The sequence below is a fragment of the Rhopalosiphum padi genome, chromosome 4 (assembly GCF_020882245.1).
Source record: "Rhopalosiphum padi isolate XX-2018 chromosome 4, ASM2088224v1, whole genome shotgun sequence".
Classification (NCBI taxonomy): domain Eukaryota; kingdom Metazoa; phylum Arthropoda; class Insecta; order Hemiptera; family Aphididae; genus Rhopalosiphum; species Rhopalosiphum padi.
In genome coordinates, this window is record NC_083600.1 from 43,316,094 (window position 1) to 43,340,330 (window position 24,237).

Here is a 24,237-nt window from a genome sequence, read left to right on the forward strand (position 1 = left end):
AGTATAACAATAGTACTTAAAACTTTGAGATATTTTATACAGAAAGTTTCAAAGTTATTGCTTTATAATTAACCAAAGTAGAATTACCATTTGAAGGGTTGATGCTGACCGTATTTCGGATAGGTACTTTCATTATTTTTATGACATTTTCGTTAGGGGCAAACTCTTCATTTTTCCGTTAACGGTTATTTAATAATATATAAATCATCAAACAATGGAAAATACAACTGATGACAAAAATATAATTAAAAAAATATTCGAATTATTTATTTATACATGATTGAATGCATATTATAAAATAATAGATGTATATAACATAAAATATACATATTTTGTGAAAACTGGCACGGATAAGTTTATCGTATCGTAATAATCTTTTCATAGGTAACTAAATTATTTTTATATCGGTGCAAGTCCAATCGTCCTCCTTGTCAACATTACTATTCGTTGTCATGTACCTAGTAATAATGTAAAACACTGTGTCTTGATTTTAGTCACCTGTAATTAGTGATGATTAGTTTTTAATGTTACCATTATCAAAACATAACAACATAACATAGCTGCAAAATATATCAAAGAAATAGAGTAAGGATAAAATACAATAATGTACGCAGAATGGTAATCATTTATAATTGTTTGAAAATTAATACTAATAATCCTATAGGTACAGAGTTTATTGAAACGAGGAATATACCTACATAGTATTGTTCTCTCTCCTACTGTTTTTTTATACAAATAAACATGTAAACGGTTGGTTTGGTCAAAGATAGTTATATATCTTCTCTAGTTCTATGTTCACTTGAAATCTTAGATTATTTGTATCAAGTTTTATAAAATAAAAAAATGTGGTGTTTGAATTGGTCTGAAATTCAATTGAAAAAGCATTTGCATTTGATTGAAATACACTAATACCTCACAACAAAACTACGTTTTAAAAACTTTTCAAATAATTGAAATTTACCTGGTACCATATGTATGGAAACGTTTTTATAATACTCATTATCTATTGTATAGCCATCAGATTGTAATTATTTTTAAAATTGATTAGAAAACATATACAATAAAATATAATGCACTGTAGAATTTAAGTAGATTGGTATAATTATTTTTAAATACTCGAAAAAATATTACTTTGTCAGATTTTCAAGTACTTTATACTGTTTGCGCAGTTACATAAATAAACAGCGCTACTGAAATTAACTATCAGCATAGTTCATACATAATCAAGTCCTTTAACAAACTGAACTTAATTTAATATTATATGCATTTTTTAAAACGTTATAAAAATAATGACTTGGAAATTCTTTAATATTTTTAAAAAATGTTCATACATTGTTCATAAATCAATTTATACTATTTGAATACATTTACAAAACGTAGATTTCCTATGGAGCTTATATTATTTACGTACACAAATCTATGTATTATAAACATCTGATGTTTTAAAATCAAAATAAAATAATTAAATAAATAACTATTATATACACATAATATAAAAATTGTATAACTATTATTATTGAACTAACTTGTATTTACTTCGTATACCAATTATATTATTTATGAATATAAAGTAATTTTTAATTTTTAATTATTTACAGGTGTCTTGAGAACCGAATTCACGTGTTTATAAACATGACGATTTTAATTCAGTAGAGCTGGCACTGTGTACTCAAACGCATCCAGTGATAACATCATTTCTTTTTCACATGGAGAATATCAGCTGAAAAATACAAGGTCAGTAAAAATGTATTAGATTTTTAGAATTTATCTAAATCTAAATATCGAAAACGTTTTTAAAGAACCAAAAACTTTTGGAAGCTTTGATATAATATAACAAATTATAATATATTTATCTAAATAAAATAAAATAACATTTATTCCTGCAACATAGTTAAACCATTCATTTTTATAATTATTCTTTTCAGTTTTTACACATTGAGTATCAATTAGTAATAAAATAATACTTTTTTTTATATTATGCATATGTTGTTAGCACATGTAATATTTTAAATAGGTACTTGATAATTTTTTGTAAAAATATAAAAGTCTTTTAAACCTAAAAAAATATTTGTATATCTTTATTTAGCCCAAAAAATTATAATATGTTTGTAATGTTATGTTATTACTAAATACTCGCGGTCTACGTTCCAAAAATCAAGTATTAAGTATTCAAATATGTACTCAAAATACTTTTTATGGAATTATGCAAAATTCAAAAACAATTAAGTAAACATAATTAAATTAGTTAATTGGTTAAAATTATATTTAGCCTATATATGTATTTAAAATTATTTAAATTTTAAATTTTAATTACAAAATGATTTTCAAAATGTCCATGATTTTGATGAATTTAGTCAATATTTTATCACTTTAAATGTTTATTAAAAAAAAAAAATTGTGCCAATAATATTTTATTAATTATAAATTGTTATAAAAATAACTTAATACTAATAATACATTAATACAAACTTTCTAATACATTTTCAAGCTATTTAACCGAAGAAAATGTGTCCCCCTCAATCCAATATTCTGGCGTCACTATAGTTAAATACCATTTGTTTTTTTTACTTTATTAATCTATAATTTAAGTTTAATTAATAAATTAAAAATAACTGATTTTTTTAAAAATAAAAAAAGCTAAGTATATAGTCAATATTAATTAAGAATTGAAAACTAAATCACTAATTACCGCTAATAATTTTATAAAGGTTTTATATTTTAATTTAAGCGAATTTATATTATTTAATAACGTTATTTTTAATGTATTTACTCGTATTTAAATAAATATATTATAAATGATATTTTTATAACTTATTTAGTTTTAATCATTAAGATTTAACAATTTAATATCAGGTAACTTACTAATACCAGGGATTTATTTCATTATAATTTCTCTATTTAATCAATTACATTAATCTTTAATTCATAATTAATTTTAATTAAATTAATAGCATTAAAAATAAAAATTGTATTATAATAAACTGATCTCCATTTGGAATTTTTTTAAAACCATTTATTCTAATTTCTGGTCTAGGGTGATCAAAACAAGAGCTTAATACCCAATCTTCGTTTTCAACTTGTTCTAAAATATTTTTTGAAAATATAAAGAAAAAATTTCTTGCGAATATAATAACAATAACTATGTAGGTATTATATAATAATAATAAAAACATAAATTAATCCAATATATATATATATATTTTTTTTTTAAATGTTTCAATGAATAAAATTATATATATTTATCAACAAACTGATTATATAGTTACTAATTTTAAATAGTAAATACAATTATGTATTCTTAAACTAACTTTGTTATTTCAAAATATTGTTTTAATGTATTAGATAATTTATCCATTTTAAAATAAAATAAGTAGGTCAGGTTATTGTTGCGAATGAGCAATTTATCCGAGCAAGCTAGGTACTTAATCTGAATGGGTCACAGGGGAAAGGTTTTATAACATAGATTGTATATAAAGTTGCTTTTCTATACACATTAAATGACAAAAAAAAAAAAATACTGTATAGCTCAAAAAGTGATTTCGATTTTCTGAAATGATATCATGGAAAATATTCATTACACACTCACTATGTCAATTAATATCTTGTACTACTGAATCTATAGTAACATTATTTATTTTTCATTAAGATTTTTTTTTAAACGGGCAATGTGTTAACACATTTTGATCAAATTGTATAAAGTTTACATAGTATAATATTTAACTAAGTTTTCATACTTGAGATATTATTAATTTTAATTCATAATACCAATTGTATTACATGCTATAATTCTGGTGAAAACACTTAATTATAAAATGTTTTATTGTCAAAAATAAAAATATATTCTATCTATGAAATAAAACCAGTAAAAATATTCATAAAATATTATGGCTGAAAAAATAAAATAATCACCGTGCATGAGTGTCTATTTTTGTGTAATTAAATTAAATTATTATGTATAGCTTTTATTAACTTCAATAATGTCTTTGATTTTTTTTATTTCAATAAACAATTTTATTAAAAGTTAAAAAAATCAAAAAGACTTATAAAATAATTTTAAAAAATTCAATTTTTTATACTATATTAAAAAAAAGTAATTTAGACAATCTCTATTCAGAATTTAATTCCGCTATATAGGTTAGTTGGGATTTATTTTAATATTACCTACTATTATATGAGTACGTTTTTGATAAATAATAGAAAATAACGAGAAAATAAAATATTACATTTTTATTCTTAAATGTTTATTATGTTCTGGATGCTAATGTAGTCTATTATTTTACTTTTCTACTTAAATTATGTTTTTAAAAATAAAAATAAATTTTAAATTCTAACTGAAAATTACTGCATATGTTTTATCTACTATATTTATCGGTACGTCATATAAATATTCAAAAGTATTCTCTATAATTTATATTCTTTTACAATTTATAATAAATCTACTGTTTGTAAGATAACAATTTACAATACAGTTTTATAATATTATAAATTGTATACAACACCTATAAACTTTTTGCATTTAATGTAGAATTAAAGTATTCGTTTGTTTCAAAGAATATTTACTATTAATATATTCTAACATTAAAGATTATGAAAAATCATAATGTTTGTAGTTCACTGTGAAATACATTTTTAGATATATTATGTATATATTGTAAATGATTTTATGAAGCATAATTTATTCAGTCATTTAGTTTCTAAATCGTACTTTCTGATAAAATAATATTTCAGCTTTCAATACTATATAATTTCCTGAATCTATTAAAACAGATTAGTCTTCATTATAAATATTAATCAAATAGTAAACTTTTCGTCAAAAAGTTAAATATAATTACATTTTGAACAAATTTTTATTTAAGTTTATTTTGATAGGTAAATATAAATAATAGTTTATTATAAACAATTTTCCCAGTAGATATATTTTTTATTTTAGAATAAACGTTTTTACATCATTGTGATAGAAATTACACAAATTTTAGTTTTCCTATAGGTAACTATAAAAAAGTTAGATAGATAATTTAATTACATTCACAAAATAACTAAAATTAAAATGTGTTCTAATAAATTATTAACTAAATAGATTAATTATTCAATATTAATAAATTCTCAACATTATTTCAACAAAATATTTTGCTTCAGAATTTAAAATTAAAAACAAATATTATACGTTTAAATAAAGTTTAAATATCTAACAAATCATGATTAAAAAATTTTTATATAAAAATTACGTACTAAAAATTAATTTAATTATCATAAACAATCTATATCTATTTAGATAACGTTTTACAAATATGATATAAGTAATCGTCATCAGACATACATTAAGATTAAAATAAATAATTAATAAAATGTTCTACCTAATGAAAATTATTCTATTTTAGAATTATATGAACATAATGTATACAGATTACAGGTGGTGTCTCATTAGTATTACTAATTTAAAATAGTGGGATAATGGAATTTACATTAACCCATCACGACATCTTTAAATTATTAAATTCTTGTAGTGCTCATAGGACTCTCTGTGTACGCATGTAAATTAAAATTAATATCTCATGAAATATACATTGTTGGCATCAATTATAATATTCATTTTTTAGCATTCTATTATTTTTAAATTAAAGATGTGAGAATATTAGCGTTATATATGTAACATAATTTAAAAATATAAAAACCATAATATGACTTACTATAATTAAATATACTAACGATTATTTATAGAGGTCGATTAGTCTGCATTAGACTTGTAATAATATTTATATTCTAATGTTTAAACATATTTTTAATTTTTCGAGAAAACTCACAAAAAAACAATAGTCATTAAACAATAAATAATAGATTTAAAGTCTTATTAAATTATAAACCAAATTTTAATGAACATCAACAATTTGATAACAGTTTCATTTAATTTTTTTTTTGTAAGTAATATTAATTAGTTAATAAATAAAAGAAACATTTACTCAGAGAAATTATAACAATGAACAATAACAACAAAATTAAGCAAAATATGATATTATATAAGTAATATAATATTTAGATAATATATATAATACATTTTAAGCTTTAAAAACAAGATTATGATTAATTAAAATTTAAAATTAATTTAAAAATGAAAATATTCTTTTATAATTTGGTTTAGTCTGACAGACATTTCAAACTCTTTACTGTTTTAATTTTTAATTAACAGACAATAGTGAAATGCATTACCGTACCTAGCATAATAAATGTCAATAAATATAACGAATTGTATTTATTTATTTTAAATTAAACCTACAAAAACATTATATAAATATCAATAATTAAAATATTATAAATATTGATATAATTAAAAGTGTGCTTTTATAACTTATAAATGTGTAAAATCATGAATAAAATACGAAATAAAATCCTATATTACATCCATTGTGATCTAGCTATAGTACCAACATCAGGTTTTCGATTAATTATCGGAAATATCTCGTTCAATAATAATATTATCGCTGTATCCCAAACATTCCCGAGCACTTAATGACATTATGCTCAGTGAATTGAAAATATTTGTGAAAATTAATTTGGATTTTTATAAAATAATGAAAGTCCTTTTACAAATCAATAATGCATAGCAATATAGTAGTGGTTTATTAATTAATATGTACGTTTTAAATTAACCATGACCTAACTTAATATCTCAGGGTAATTTTAATAATAATAGTAAAAATACTCTGTTTTCTTGAACACAATTTAAATTACAATCGTTACGAAAATACATTTCCTTGGTTTATAAAAAAAATAAAATTATTTATACTATTGATTATCGTACAACTTAATAACTTTATACACCTATAATATATGTATACCTAATATACTAAAGCATTAATAAACAACTATTTTAAGGACTTAATTAGATGAAATATATATATTAATGGGTGTATTCATGTATACTATTATACATGTACTGTAATTTAAAATTATAATAACATTAATTTATATTTATTCCGTTCCAATACATATTCAAATATGTACCAAAATTGTATACCAAAAGTATACTAATAATAATAATAAATTTAAAATTTTATTTTTACGTTCTTTATGAACTAATAAATTGTCCTAAAAATTAGATAAATATGAAAAATATATTTTTGGAAATAGGTTTTCAAATGTTTATTTATAACAATATAAAATATATTTTGTACTCAATTAACCAAAAGTTTTAAATTTATATTGTTTTAAACTCGGAAATATTAATTATTTATTCTTGGGATGTGAAACATAACTAAACATAATAAATTTATACAAAAATATATAAATAAATTACTAGCTTATAAAATTTAAAATTATTATAATTTTAGTAAGGTAGGTACATAAAATAAGAAAACTAATAAAAAAATACTATCAATAATATTCAGTCGTTGTACAAAATATTTTTAAATATATTACAAATGCGCTTAAGACTTAACTCTCGATTTTAGTACTAATATTATATAAGTGAACGTGAACATGAATAACCTGTAAAATAAATAGTTAAGTTCTATGTATTTGATATTCAATATGAAAAAAAAAAAAGATTTAATAGAACGAAAAAAAATCATTTTTTTTTAAACATGATAACCTTGGTACATATTTTTTATTATACATGTAAAAATAAAATATCTAAAATATTTGGTACTTAATAAATAATTCTATTAAAGAATCAAATTTTAATGGTTTATTTAAAGTTTTATGAAACTCCTATTTTTTTAAACGTACCTAGATATATATTATGATATGTAAAAAAATACAATAATAAATTTAAACTTGTAAAGCGTGCACATTATGGACTATTTATACGGCTATTTTGATAAAATATTCCTTTCCAACTGTTAAATTAATCTACTTTATAATATACGAATAGTGTAAAATGTACATTGTATATACAGTTAAAATGTAATTAAAGAATTAACCATTTTTTTTAAATTACTTCTGAGTTCCGAAGTAAATATTTTTTTTAAATTATTTACTGAATATCGGCAGTGTTTTAGTAGTAAATACTAAACTTTTATTTTAAAATGTTATTGAAGTCTATTTTGTGTTAACCTTATTTAATCAGAAATAATATTCTACATTTATTTAAGTTTTCAGTTAAAGCTCAAATTAATTTATTAACATTTAAAATAAATATTTATACTAACTAAATATAATACTTTAACTGTACGATCAAAAAAGTTCTAACTAGGTAAAACAGTGGTTATATAGTATAATGTGCACTTTTCTCCCAGTATCGAAGCCATTAACCTTGCAAGAGCCATAGTTTATTAATAATTTAATATACTATAAACATATAGTAACCTACATTTAAAATAAATGGTACGTTTCTACATAAAAAAAAAAAATAAATAATAATTGTTAGAATAGCACACTAAGGAAACACCCGACCTTCTTAGAATATATCACGTACCTTATTTTCTCACCAATACTTTAAATAAAGAGAGAAATCTCCTGTGTATTAAATAGGAAACTCCTACTTAACCTCTCGGAATTAAGATTGTATTAACTAATTATTGAAAATACGAAAAGAATTAGAAGTAATATTGGAAATATCCAGACACCTCTTAGTATCTTGTGACCTTACGCTTTATCTGCAAAAGTAGCACTCGTAACCAAAAAACATGTGGTTGCTTGCCGTTTTTGAGCAAACTCGCTAAAGGGCTAAAGTGTTGTGTAATTTTTATGAAATGTGTGTTTGGAACATATTACATCAAACAATAAGAATAATTCATAATAGTAATAATAAAAATAAAATAACTCACAGCAAAATAACGGGTAGAAATATATTTATTTAATTAGAAAACAATTAATTTGATACCAAAGAAGCCAAACGGGCGTAAATTTAAACAGAAAAAAAAATAAAAATCATAACGCAGAGGCAAAAAGATGTATATATAATGAGAACGATGAAACGTCATAAAGATCGTCTCTGATTTTTTTTGTTTTTTGTTTTTTTTTAACACTACTTTTAATAATAATAATATAATAGCGTTCCAGCCAAATATCCAAAGTAATTAATAATAATAATTATGATATACTTGCATTTATCAATCAAGAGACCAAACACTCGGTGATTGTTTTTCGAATTGTTAATCATACCTCCCAGATAACATTGAGGATCCTCAGGATCCTGGCCGGGTTCTATTCAATAATACTGGAAATTCGGATTCGCGTGCGTGTTTGTTGCACAGTAAAAAATAAAGAGAAATACTCAGTAACAATTGGGCGGAACAGACTAGGTGGCGTGAGTAGATGATCCTCTGTTGAAAACTTAGTGAGAAACCATCATCGTAATATGATAATAATTATTAAAAACCGCTTGCGACGGTAAAAACACGGATGAAAACTAAGAGGATAGATGAGTTAGTGGGTATTTGGATGATGCAGCAACACAGGTGGTGAATTGAAACTTTCGCGTAGTGTCGCGAGGAATGAACCGTAAATTATTATTACAAATGACAAAAAGTAAAAATAACGAATAAATTTAACTTTCATTGAACACTACAATCTTTTAGCCAAGACCCAAGCAATATCCACAAAATACCGAATTATATAATAATTGCAAACGTTCTTGGACAAATATAATGAATATAATATGTCAAAAATCAAAATGTAAACACCTTTAAATGTAATCATAATCTTTTCTTACTCTAAAATTCTACTTAAAATGTTAAATAAAGTACCATCTATAGCCAAATCCAATCTATAGAGGTGTTATAAGTCACTTTTCTGACTTTTTACGTCTTGAAAAAACTAATGATACCATTGGTTGTATCTTTACCTAGCTTATCATTAAAATAAGTTTAGTATAACACAAATATTATTTGTCATTCAAATCATACTCTTGCGGTTGTAAAAATTGTTTTCTTAAATATTAACTAATGTAGCAAAAACATTGTTATACTATAGTCTATAATATACCTAGGTACAATATGATTTATATTATAAACCATTAATCAAATTAAAAAATAAAAATAAAAATAATATTTATTTGTTAATATTGTTGATAATCATTTCATTCACAATCACAACCATAAAATAATGTTTAAGTTTTAACCTTCAATTCTATCAAAATATGTATCAACATTTATTATACAACGTATAGAATGTAATTGATGGATTTATTTTCGTTCCAATAAATTAGTAAAGTTATTATCATATTCGATCAGAAATTGGGCGTTGATAATAGTTTTTACAAAATGTCATTCAAAAAGACTTTCAAATGACATGATATCAAAATGTATGGTAAATATTAGTGGTTTATAGTTTTCATTCAACCGTTTTATTTCTACAACTTACTTTTAATCTATCTATGATTATACACGGCTTTTTTTTATGTGCAATAGATCTTTAGAATCAAACAATTTTATTATAAAAATAATATTAATAATTTGCATGCACCAAATTTGGATAATATATATCTTATAATTTGACCAAATTGTTCTGTTATACTAAAATGTATACATTTATAATGCTTATTTTATTTATTAGTGTTATCTTTGAGATAGAAATGAATAAATATTTTGGAAGGGACACCCTGTGAAAGACACGCGTGTTTTTAAAGTCAATGACCTCTACTGAAAATGTAACCATGTTTTATAAATTTACAGTGTTTTAAAATTAAAGTGGCACGGTGCAGCAATTGATTAAAATCGAAAAACATTCTGCTTGTACCAGAAGAATTCGTGCAATGAACACATCTCTTTTCTGTCAGCATTGCGTGTTATGTAGTGACTTCTATTACGTTGTTGAAAGAATATTCAATTCTCACATACGTAGCATGCCTACGTTTCACGATTTAGGTGCAGTGTACCTAAGATTGCGCAATAACAATATGTATGCTAGAATTTTCATGGTAAACTTGTGAAATGTTATTTCGTAGAAATGTCAAAAATAAATAAAAGAATGCAATACGATAAAAGGATATAAATATATTGTTCGCGTATACGTTAAAAATCTATTTATTTGACAAGGTTTTTTAAAATATTAATTTTTTTTTTCATTTATAAAGCGAATATTTGCATATCAGTAAACAATAAATACAGTATATACCTGGTGCATAACTATATACATATCATATAAAAATTGATTTTTAGTATTAAGCACTATTTATACAGGGATTATTCAGGAGTTTTACTTTTTTTTTAAATAACCTATATATTTTATATCAAATGACTATTCTAAAAAGTAAAAACATTGAAAAATTATATTCCATAACCATTTAAAATCCAGATGTTTTTATGAATATTGGATAATACGATTTCGATGTCCTTTACCACTTCAATATCTTAAAGTTCACTGCGCACCAACGTTGTCCTATGCGAATATCTTAATTTTTCGATTGTATCACAAGTATATTCGATTATTAATAAAGCAGTAATGTAAAACAATAGGATTTGTTTTTCATACATTTACTTTAATATACCTAATTTATTGTTTTGGATTTTACGTTTCAATATAGCAAAATCACTGTTATTACTATGTATTAATATGTAAATTTTAAAATGATTTATCATGTATTTTAAATTTTAAATAATAATACATTAATGGTTGAGAAACGAGGTGACCGAAGCGTAGAAAAATCTCTGAAATACTCGTGATTTCTGTTTCCCGTCAGCACCTACTTTTTTTCGTTCACATTGAGATTAAAAATAAAAGCTGGAAATGAATATACGGTGTAGAAAGCTTTATATTAAACGGAAGTAAAAGCGCGTGGTATTGATTAAACTCGGCGAGTGAACTTAAAACCTCCCGCCGTAAATTGTTGTTTTTTTAATGCTACATAGAAAAAACGAATAATTTACCTAGGATTTATTCATCCTATTCTATACTATATTATTTTAATTATAATAAACACATTAAAGCATTGAGAAGACGTGATGCGTGTATCTACTACAGATTTACGTAAACAAATGTAAACTGATACTTAAAACTCAATAAAAATTCACAATTATTATGTAAAAAATTAATTTTATTAATTTTATGTAAATAGAATAAGGAGTTTCATACAGTGCAAAAATATCAAACGTGCATTTAAAAATATGCTTTTGTGCATAAATATACTTACGAAATGTACGGATAAAACATATGAAAGATGCACAAAACAATATTAATCAAAAAATAATTTTTTTAATGTTTTGCTCTGGAAAATATTTCAATTATTTTACACCTTTAATTATTTTCAAAAAATTATGTTATAAAATATTAATAAGTCCCGTATTATTTGAATACTGCACTTTTATAATATTGTAATTATTTATTTCGCGTAACACTAGAATGCAATATTAATTATTTTCCATTAAAATTTAAAAATCTTGATTACGACTTGCATTTTGATGTGAATTTACACGAATAGTATTAAAATTTATAACCACTATGTATATTATTCCATTAGCATAAACATACAAATATAAAACACACGATATTCAAACAACTAAGACAATGTGTATTAAAAAACCATATCTTAATCTTTAAATGTCAACTACGAGTATGCAATTATTAGCACTTATTAATAATTATTTTAACATAAATCATTCTTTCTTAATTAAAAATATCAAAAATATTTAATATAATATATACTAAATAATTTCTTAATATACAACACTAATGTGAACAATTATACGAACGCGAGTTATTCCTTGTTCTTTAATAAGTAGGTAGCAACCTACAACTAATAAGTAAAATAATATGATGATAAATATAATATGTGAATATTAAATATTTCGATTACCGTTAAAATTTAAAACGTTCGTTTCTAATAGGCGCATGAATCCGGTAAGACCATGTTTTGGGCTTGTTTATTTCAGCGTAAGATAATGTGCTATACGAGTACATAATTTGAAAACGGTTTTAAATTACCATGATATAGAAAAAATAATCTGAACGGAGCACATCAAAGAATTCAGTGATTGTTCTTAAGAGGTTATTTCAAAATAGTTTGACTGTTGTTCGTGACCAGAAATTGGAAGAAGATATTATAAATAATAATTAATTTTAGTAAATTATGAGGATAAAACAAAAGAAACAAATGGCGAGTTTCTACTTCTTAGAAGTCAACACTCCCCCCCCCCCCATACACACAAACAAACAAATAAGAATGTTTAATATACCGGTTAAATACTGCAGTATATTTATAAGTGTTACACAATTTTTTTCTTAAATTCCTATTGGACAACTTATGAAAAAATTCGTAATACATTTTCAAGCTTTTCAGCAGAGTTTATACGTTTATAGAAAGTCATTTTTTGAGCCAGAATGTTTCAAAAGTTGTCAGTTATTTGTTTTTGAATTACTATAAAATAATTAAATCGATTTTATCAAAAATTAGTGTTGCGTTTTTAGTTTTTCCTGATATTTAAGAAAAGTATAGAAAATTGTTCACATTCCAATCTCCCCATACGTTTGATGTTAAGTAGATATAGGTATCCGCTATTTAATTTTCTATTAGGATCAACCCTCAAAATCGAAAATCAAATCGGATTTTCTACTATAAACAGTTTCTTTGGACACGCGCAATAAAATAAATAAATAAAAATAAAAAACACATATAATTTCAAAAGCAATACATTCTTGTAAAATTCTGATTTAACCTTCAAAAAGATGGCGGTAACCGAGTTTCATCTAAAAATATAAGTACTTAAAATCATTATATACAATTAAATGTTTACTGTTTATCGTTTCAGATGTCTTGACAATGACGCCAATGGCGGCAATATGAGACCCTTACCGCCGGGTCAAGATGGAGTCGACTACTGTAAAATCCGCAGAGACCGAAACCACCACCACCATCACCACCACCATCACCACAACAATCACCACAGCGTTGGCAGTGGCGGCACGCTCCGCCGGTCGTCAGCATCATTGCTGGAACCGCCGTCTCCCACCGAACGGTACCACGGCACCATCGAGGGCCATTACCGTTTGCACGACTTGGCGCTCGACCGGTACGTCCCACCGCCGTCCCCCGAACGGTACTCATCGGGCGTATCGTCGGCCGGCCGGTCGTACCAGCACCACCACTCCCAACAACAACACCACCATCAGCAGCAGCCGCCGGACGATCGGTACTCTTCGTCGTCGTCGTCGTCGTGCCATGGCACCGCCGTCGGATCGGGAAGTGGGAATGGCGGCGGCGGCGGCCGCCGCAACCACTATCTTCCGGTGTCGCAGAGCACGTCTGAAAGCTTCATGTCACCGCCGTCGCCGGTGGCCGAACGGTTCGACTATGCCGCGCGTCACCACGATAGTTACACCACCGCCGCCAAACGAAACGAATCCGCTTATTCCAGGTAAGCCGTCGCCAACTGCCGGTGATTCTGCACGTTTTTATCGCGCGCGCGCGTGTGTGTGTGTGTGTGTATGTGTGTGTGTGTGTGTGTGTGTGTGTGTGTGTGTGTGTGTGTGTGTGTGTGTGTGTGTGTGTGTGTGTGTGTGTTTTGTATACTTTAAGTCGCGTCCGACGATAACCCAAATCGCAACGTATTAAGCCATCCCGCTATGTTACAATGTGGACGGTGCACTTGATAAATTTAAAAAAAAACGAACAACCCTTATCTCAAATATACGAATGAAAATCGTTCAAATTACCCTTTTAAACTATAATATACTTTATGTACTATCTAGATACGTAAAAGTAAGCGATCTGATCAGATGTTGATCCTCAAAACAGTAATTTCCACATCCAAAATACGTGTTTGAAATTCCACGTTCTACCCTAAACTTCTATACCACGCTGATAACGATTTCGTAAGACACATAAAGTATCCACTACACCACCTAAATAAATTGGTATTTTTCTTGTATCTAATATCTAGATACAATTTTATGATGATTATGATATTTTTATATCTATAAGAGTATATTATTTTATTATTCTATTGTTCCGGAGACAAATTTTCGAAAGCTTCGATTCGCGAATTCGATAGTGAGGCGTTACAATCCCACAGTCCTCCACCGCTATACAGACCAGTAACCGTGGTAAGCCTCGCCGAGACGACCGCCGGAGTCCATAATCTATATTATATTCTATATACCATTAACCATTATATAAAAACGGTATAATATATAATATACTCGTGGTGAGTGGATAACCGTGATATTTTCGTTGGTCATTAATCATCAGTCGTAATCTGAGTTTCTACCATACCATATTGTACAGAGTTAAATATGGTTCAACTTATATATAGGTAACGCGTTACCGACATTTTTTTTACTTGCGTATTAGACTACACGAAACACAACAAGAGACAATGCGATGCAGTATCCTGTCTTTAAAATTCTGTACGCATTTTATTGTCGCCGTGTTCCGTGTTAAACCGTATGTTTAACACGATATGTAGTGCCTATATCAAATAGTTGCAATTACTACTCCGTCATTGCTGTGTGGTTAGATGGTTATTAATGACAACTAAAGAAATCGTTTTTCCTCTACAAAATACAATATTTAATTTCTTGAATAAAAATACGATTCTGAACACATACTATATAGGTATGTAACTACAATGGTAGTGGAATATATAACACCGTAAAGCTGGGTTTCCATTACATGATTGCATCATTTCATATTTTGTTCCGTATATCTAATATATATATATCTGTACAAATATTGATAACACGTCACCTATAGGTTAAAAAAATATTCAATTCTACACGTCACGGTATATATTATGACTTATTCAATGGAAACTCGACTTAACTTTTTAGGGACCTACTATAGTCTGCAAACTGCATCGTGTGATTTGATTTTAAATATACCTATTCGATTTGTAGGTAACGTGTTACTATAACGTAATTAGTGTACACTAAAAGACAAGACTCAATCTAGTGTGACGAAACTCATGACAACGCTCGCCAAAGTTCGTCTTTTCACCTTCCAACTGTCCGATCCATGTCAATTTTTTTTTTTTAACCATTAACAAGCTATACAAGCTATATAATAACTACCATCTCCAGACCAACAAAACACACTACCCGTTTTCTAATATTACATGCTATGCTGCTTGTAAAGTTAGGTTTTGGTTAAGTTTAGGTTCCTTGTAGGAATAGCGACAATTATTGTAAATTGTATACGAATCCACGACGTTGTTTATTTAAAATTTATTGTATTTACGTATAAATGTATAACTTATTATTATTTTTAAACTTGAGATAAAAAGAATTCAAGTGTAAAAGCTTTATGAAATTGGTTTATGACGTATTATAAATATTAATAGGTTTATTATACATCATATTTTCACTTCACATTATTCATATTTGTCATAAATCCTATTTATAAATCACGTATATACTGTAAATGTATATCTAAGATACTCTAAGATTGACTGTATTATTATTTTGGCTGATGGCTGTAATATAATTGGATAAGATGTGTAAATTCGAAAGAAAGTGAGACAAAAGTGATTTCGTTCTTAGGAAATTTTAGTAAAAGTACTTATACCGTAACGTCCGTAACCTTTTGCTTATTATACGTAATATACTTTGATACAATTACACCGATAAAAATATGCCGATAGTTTTTTTTACATTTCCTATTAATTATAAATAATTCAGCGTTTGTTTTAAATTGTATTTAACACTGCGAACAAAAATATTTTAATAGATTAAGTACTTAGACGATAATAATATAAATACTCACTATCAAAAAGGTGGGCAAGTCGGTACCTCTTTGGTATACAATAGGAGTCGAGTGCAGGTCACTGTAATGGATGCATTAAATTTGAATTAAATTATATATCATTGTACATTAAAAACGATTTTGAACGGAAACAGTTTGTCAACCTAGGATATTTGATATACCTTAAAATTTTTATTCACAATAATTAAATAATCAAATTATTTAGAAAATGATAATGTAAACACATCATGAAAATTTCAAGTATCTAAAATTATTCGTTTTCGTGTTACACCCAAAAAATAAAATTAATTTTTATCGAAAACTGCATTTAAATAAAAATTTCCATTTTTCCTTAATTATAGTTTTTTAATTTTTTCTTATTATTAAGTAAAATATTTTTTCTTTTGGCCCTAAAAAAACCAACTAGATCCAATTTTTTACCAAAAACCACCCACGTAGTTCAAAATCGAAGTATTTTTATTACTACAAAGATGATGGCAGATACAAAGAGAAGGAAAAAATAAAAATAAACACACATTATCATTGTAAAATCAATACATTCATCGCTCCACTCAAAATCTAAAATTACACTTCAATAATTATTAAATATAAACTAATAATGATGATTATCCTGTATACATATATTAAATGTCCATTATGATCTTTTCCAACTGGTCCAAATGACCAAACATTCTACTCCAATTTTTAAAATAAACGTGACATAACCTTTTGAAAAATGCGTGCGCAAACGATTTATCAAATTTCGGGTCAAATATCCAAAATGAGCTCAAACGGTTGACAGCTCTCTATAATACTATAATACTCTTTAGTGATCCCTTGGACCTTAGAGGTATGTAATACGGCTACAGCCTGCCTCTTATATACTGAGTTAGTAGTTTTTTCTTTTTTATATATATAGTGAAGTTGGCAAGAAATCATGACATTAAGAGGGCTCATCAGTAAAAACTTTTCTGTCTTACACCCGTAGAATATAATAAAAACTTCTCTCCGTATTTTTCTATTGTGATTGTATTTTTAAATTAAGGTATTATAACCGATTATAAAAATATAAAGAATTACATTATCATCTGTGTTTAGTTGGACGTTTTTTTCTAATATTATGATTTAAAAAAAATATATTTTATTTAAATGTTTTAATTTGTTTAGTTATTTATAATAATTTATAATTTATTAAAAAGCTTCTGATAATACAAAGATAGCTAGTGTTGTTCTTTTTAATTTTTAAATAAGTTATAATACCTTAATTCAAAACAATTTAATTACAATGAGTGGATTATGAAGAGAGGTTTGTAACTTTGTATGTAAGGCGAAGAAAAAATATTAAACTGATGTGTCTTCCTAACTGCTAAGAATGAATTAGATAAAAGGATACGTTTTTCTGTAATGGCCTTATCTAAAATTTCTTTTTTATTATTGGTATCATAAAAATGAAAACAATAAAACTATACGATAGAAAAACCTATTGATTCATACCTATATAAAAAATAGCAACTTCAATTAAAGCTAAATGTCTTATGTACTTCTATAAAAAATATTGGTCTCTCTTACTTTATTGTTTATGTGTTTACGATGATCATATGAACGGTTTAGATGATCACATAATATTGTCGATCGATGATGAGCTATATATGGTTGAAAAGGTTTTTTGCTAGATTTTCTGATACTGTTTTCGACGCATGTGATATTCTAGTATAGTGAATTTAATATATTAGATTGATTTTCATTATAACTACAGCGAATGTTGAAAATGCATCGATTTTATTTAAGTTTAGGTTTTAAAAAAGGAAGCAGAACAGTACATACACCTATACGTAAATACGTTACCTAACGGTTTACTATACATTTACTATGCCTTCTAGTTTTTTTAATAACTATACTTATTGGATAACTTATTTTAAAACACAATTTACATATTATAAGTAAGATATTTCAAATACAATCCAAATACATAATATACGATTATATGAATATAATACTACTAGCGAAACATTCATGACACATCAACAAAGTATATATTTTAAGTCTAAAACTATGAATGGTTGATAAAAATATTCGTATACAATAAAACTATCTAAATGATATGAATAGAGCCAACTACAGTTCCAACCATTTCTAAATCTGCTTTTCTGTAAAGATTATAATAACTCCCAGTGTAAATATACAATTATCTAGTGGTATAGAATTAGAATAGAATAATGGTTTTAGAATAATAAGTCATTACGTGTTTCATATTTATACCAATATTTACCAATAATATATGATGTCCAAACGTAGGTACCTTTAAAATGAATCCGTATGAAACAATCATTATATTATTAATTATTTATTTTTATAAGTTACATGATACCACTATGTTATACTATCATACACATATGAAATATTTATATGTTTAATGTATACGCATTAAATCCATTTAAAATTCATAAATAATGTTGTTCAGTTGACAAAAGCTATACTTAAACAAAAAAAAAAAATTATAATTATACGAGTAAATTAATTTTTATTTTGTTTATATGTTTATACTGTTAAAACTATAGCTTAAACAAGTAAGGCGTGCAGGTTTATTGCTTTAATACTTCAAAACTAAAATGTATAATAATTGTAATAAAATGTAAATTCAAAAACTTTAATTTAAATATGTGTATAATAAATGTTTCTGTCCTGAGGGGGGTCAAACCCAAGACCCCTGTAAATACATCTCTGAACGTTTATACTATACGCATATAATAATACATATATATAACACAGCTTCCAACTAAATCACTACGTAGTTTAAGGTATCTACTACCTTCACGGCTTATGTGTATACATTATATTCAACCTACAGCATAATTTAAGATAGTATGACGGAGTATTGATTATATAAGTATTGTATATGATGTACCTACCCCAAACTTACCTTCGCGGCTCGATCTCCTGTATATAATATGTGTTAAGTACGCGTGAGTGCATGTGTGTGTGTATGCGTGTGTGTGTATGGTATACTATACAAAATGTTTGTTTTAAAATTTAACAAAAGCTTCTGAATGAATAACATATAAATATATGCACATACATATTATATTTTTTTTAGTCAGCAAAAAATACGAAAAATAATTTTTTCCAAGTTGGCCAAATTTCTCAAAGCTTTTACGAAAATAAACACGCATTTATACTTACATAGTTACATATTTACGTCCTGCACGCGAATTGTATGTACGGGGGCGGTATATCTCGCCAAACCAACATTTATTTTCTATTTTAACCGATTTTTCTCTAAAAGTTTTTAAATATTATATATACGATTTATTCGGTTATTCCTCTATGTAAATATAGTTATTTTAAATCCAAATGTATAAACACTCGTTTTTAAAATCTCTCTTAGCAGACATCTTAGGAGAATTAAAATATGATTACCATGATATTACTGTGATTAATAGGGTTATGTTTTAACAATAAAAATGGGTTCATATTTATTTATAATTGAAAAGATTCATATTATATGTACCCGAGGTTTTCCGACACTTAATCGTTAAAAATTAAAATATTATATAAGTAATATTGGATGTAGGTACACTTAAACTTTGCCACTTTGAGTATTTTTTAATTGTAATTTAAACGTTTTCTTTTATTATTTTACAATTTTACATTATTTATTTTCGCACGACCTAGAGAAAAATTTAACCATATAATAATATATACATCATGTACAAATAATTTAGTACGATAATCGAATTTCATCTCATTTTTACGTATATAAAATATCCAATGTTATACAATTATTCGTGTCCGTGATCATTAAAGAAAGAATCCGCTTTTCTGCGATTATTACCTTTATTTCCCGTGTATATTAATGGTGGGTAATTTAGACGTTTCCACAATTGAAAACATGTTTACTATTGAGGTGTGTCCTTAAATAAAGGTTTCGCTATCATAATATGTATTGCCCAAGTGTATCGAGCCCACGTTCTTTTCCTTTTTCCTGTGTGTTTATAATATACTTTATAATACTGAAATAGAAATATTTTTAAGTATTTTGATATACACTTAAAACCACTAAAATATATATAGTATAAGTACTAAAAATTGGAATACGTGTATTATATGTAAAGTAAAATTTAAAAAAAACAACAACATTTAACAATATTTTTATTATACTTCCTATAGTTTATATTTTAATTATTTTTAGTAAATAAACGATAAAAAACGATAATCGTGCCAAATTTGGAAGCAAAAAAAAAATGTATTTTGACATCAATGTGTTAGTATGACGTCTCTGCAAAAAAGTGTGGTACATGTTTTTATCTCATTCGGATAAATCAAAAATTATATATTTTGCTCTGACCAAACGAGAAATCGCACATATAGTAGGACTTCCGAATCCCGAAGTGTAATAAATAATACGATGATTAATATAATACGACTTTTCGTAGATACCACATACCGGCCGAGAGGTTTGTTCCGATTGTTTCTCCTGACGATGGTTATGACGGCCACTACGACCGGTGCGACGACGCGGCGTACACCTCCCGGAAAGAGGCAGCCGCGCTGTACTCGAGGGCGTCGGCGATCGTGGACGCGATGCCTTCCTCGGCGGCCGCGCTGTCCAGGGCGTACGCGACAGCCACCCTGAGACCGTCGAACCGCTGCTGTACTGGCCCGCTATACAGTGGCGGTAGCAGTGGCGGAGTGGGAGGCGGCGGTGGCGGAGGGTGCGGTTACCAGTACGGCACCGTCGGTAGATCGCGGTCGCCCAGGGACCTGTCGCCTTCCGGACTGGTCAGGCAGCAAGCCGCCCACTTGTCTTCCACAGGGTCGCCGCCAAAAGGTCCGCAGAACAACAGCATCGGCGGCAACAACGTCATCAACAACAACAACAACAACAACGCGTGCCTGGTCCAGTATGACTCACACTCGGCCAGCACGCTGCCCCGGTGCAGTAGTGCCAACGTCGTTTGTACCGGACAAAACAGTTACGACGAACCGGCGGCCACCAGTTACGGTGGCGGCCACGGGGCCACTCGCCGCATATCGTCGTCGTGCATCAGGGAAAGCTCCGCGCTGGCGTGCTGTTCGACAGCCGCTTATTCCGGCCACGCCGCGCTGTCCGGCGTCAAGAGTGCGGCGTCAGCGGCCACGGCGACGGCCACATCCGCCCCGTCGGCCGTCGCCGCCGCAGTAGCAGCAGCGGCGGCAGCGGCAACCTCCACGCCGTCGGCTGCCGTCCAAACTTGCGGCAGCGGAAGTGGCGGCGGCACCAACAACAACGCACACTGTCCTCCGACTCAACCCAACAACGCTTCTTGGTAAGTGTCGTTATAATATTAAAATGTGTAGCAATAAGTTTCCAATGGCTTCTCAGAGACAGGGAAAGTAAATAAAGACAATTAACTTGAACTAAGTCAGCGTTAAGCTGTAAAGCATATACTAAGTCAATAGTTGATAACAAACAATACATTTAAATTTAACTTTAATAATATTATACAGTTTAAAGTTAATATTATGGACATTGGACGCGTAATAACTAAAAGTGTTGTTAAAATGTCATTCTATATATACTACGCTAATATTTTTATTGTACTTTATTCTTATTATCTATTATTTTTTTGAATAACTGAAAAAAGTTAATTTGTTTAAACAATTTCTTTAACTAGTTAGTAGTTAGGTCATAAAGTTAATATGAAAATAACTAACTTCTTATGTCCACCCTTTGTGACTTCTTATGGCCAGTAATTGATATTTTTTGTTGTAGAGACTCAATTTGGTCATTAGTCGTATCTATAAATTATTTGATAAAACAAAAAATTATAACTAATATATAAAAAATTTTAAAAACATTTTGTTTATATTTTATAAAGTTAACTTACAAAATTTAGTAAACTGTAACTAGCGCTCTTCAGAATTGTTATATCATTATTGCATTTGTCATTGACTTCAAATTTACTCAACACAAATTAAATACATACAAACTTAGGTACTATATCAATATTGAGAGTAAATAAGAACAAACATTATTAGTTTTTGAAGTACAGTCCTCGATTTGTATCAATTTCTTTTTTTTAATATGTACCAATCTATCTATACTTGTGCGGCAACCTTTAACCAATAAAGAGTATATAACTGAGCCGAAGACAGCATAATACAGAATTTTACACATTTTCAATAACTCATTTGAGACAAAATTGTTCATAAATATTTTTTTTATGTACTCATGTCTCAGTATTGAGTTTTATAATCAATTGATGTTAAATAACTGAGAGAAAATAGTTTATAGAAGTCAAATCTGGTATGTAAATCTATAGTTCTGTTGTCTATCCACTTGCTTAAGACTTAGTGATCTATGTAATCCTTTCTGACTGACTTAAATCGTGTAATCTTTTAGAGAAGTACCAACTTTGTTTTTATGTTCATCCTTAAATGTACGTTTTTTCTGTATGTATTATACAAAATGTTTTAATATTTATTTTGAGCGTTTTGACTTTAAAACGGTATTATTTATTATCATTTATCAATCCTACTTGATGTGTTTTTTTTAAAGCTTACATACGAGAATATTATAATTCCTTCCAAACAATACAAACCCTTAAAGACTCACGGTAAGGGAAACTGGGTAAAAACTAAGAAGTATAAACAAACTTCCTAACTTTTTTAATTTTTTATAAGTAAATCCGTAGAAACTGTTTGGTACAAAAAGTATTTTTCATCATTTAATTCAAAATCAACACCGTAATCGACTGAACGTCTAAAATTTCTTGTAGATACATTTTTTTTTCACAAGTGTATACTTTGCAATTCTTTTTATTTATTATTATACATATTTTTCTATACAGAAATGTAAGGTATAATATATTTTTTTACATTCAATAATAACAATAGTTGACAGAGTTATATCATTTAAAAAAAATAAAATATTTTTTTTAATTTTTATTTTTATTATAGAAACTCTTTCCCCACGCGACTACACGTGTAACAATATACATCACGCTAACCCTGTAAACCTATGATTTTATTTATGGTCATGACATAATATTATAATAATATCACGTCCATGATTACGACCACGGAACAAAATATTTAATTAAAACCATTACGCGTTATTTTGAAGAATTATTAAAACAGTTCAACGAACGCGTATTTTTGTAAACACCGCTACCTATCTATATATATCTACGTTATACTTATACTATATAACATAATATAGATAATGTTTAATTTATACTGTACTAAGAACAGAACGCGCGATACATCAACTTACTGCTAACGATGACGAAGACGTTATCTATCGTAAGTCGTACTAGAGGCACTTAGCTCTTCAAAAGTTCAAAACATTATCTTTTATACTTTATTAGCAAACGAGTTAGTTGTTTTATAATGTTATACTGCTATAGACTATATCACGGTTTTATGTACAGGTTGGTATTGGTATTATATCTTGATGGTTGAAATTTGATACGGACATATACGCAGTCGTAATTGTATATCTACATCCACTTTTACAGACTCGTATACGACATAAACTGAACAAACGAATTTAGACTTGCACAGCAGTAATTATATTTGTCAAAGTTTAAAAAAAAAAATGAAAATTTATGAAATATTAAATATCAACTGTTTATTTTTCTCTA

General features: G+C 27.2%; 1 protein-coding gene across 1 annotated transcript in view; it reads left to right on the top strand.

The window, feature by feature from the left end:
* Positions 1-24,237, top strand: part of LOC132930988 (inactive rhomboid protein 1) — a 62,450-nt gene that overhangs the window by 22,300 nt on the left and 15,913 nt on the right. Inside the window, 3 exon segments of the mRNA XM_060997145.1 lie at positions 1,599-1,734; positions 13,683-14,288; positions 21,046-21,918. Of these exon segments, the coding sequence (XP_060853128.1) occupies positions 13,714-14,288; positions 21,046-21,918 (1,448 nt within the window). The 5' untranslated portion in view covers positions 1,599-1,734; positions 13,683-13,713.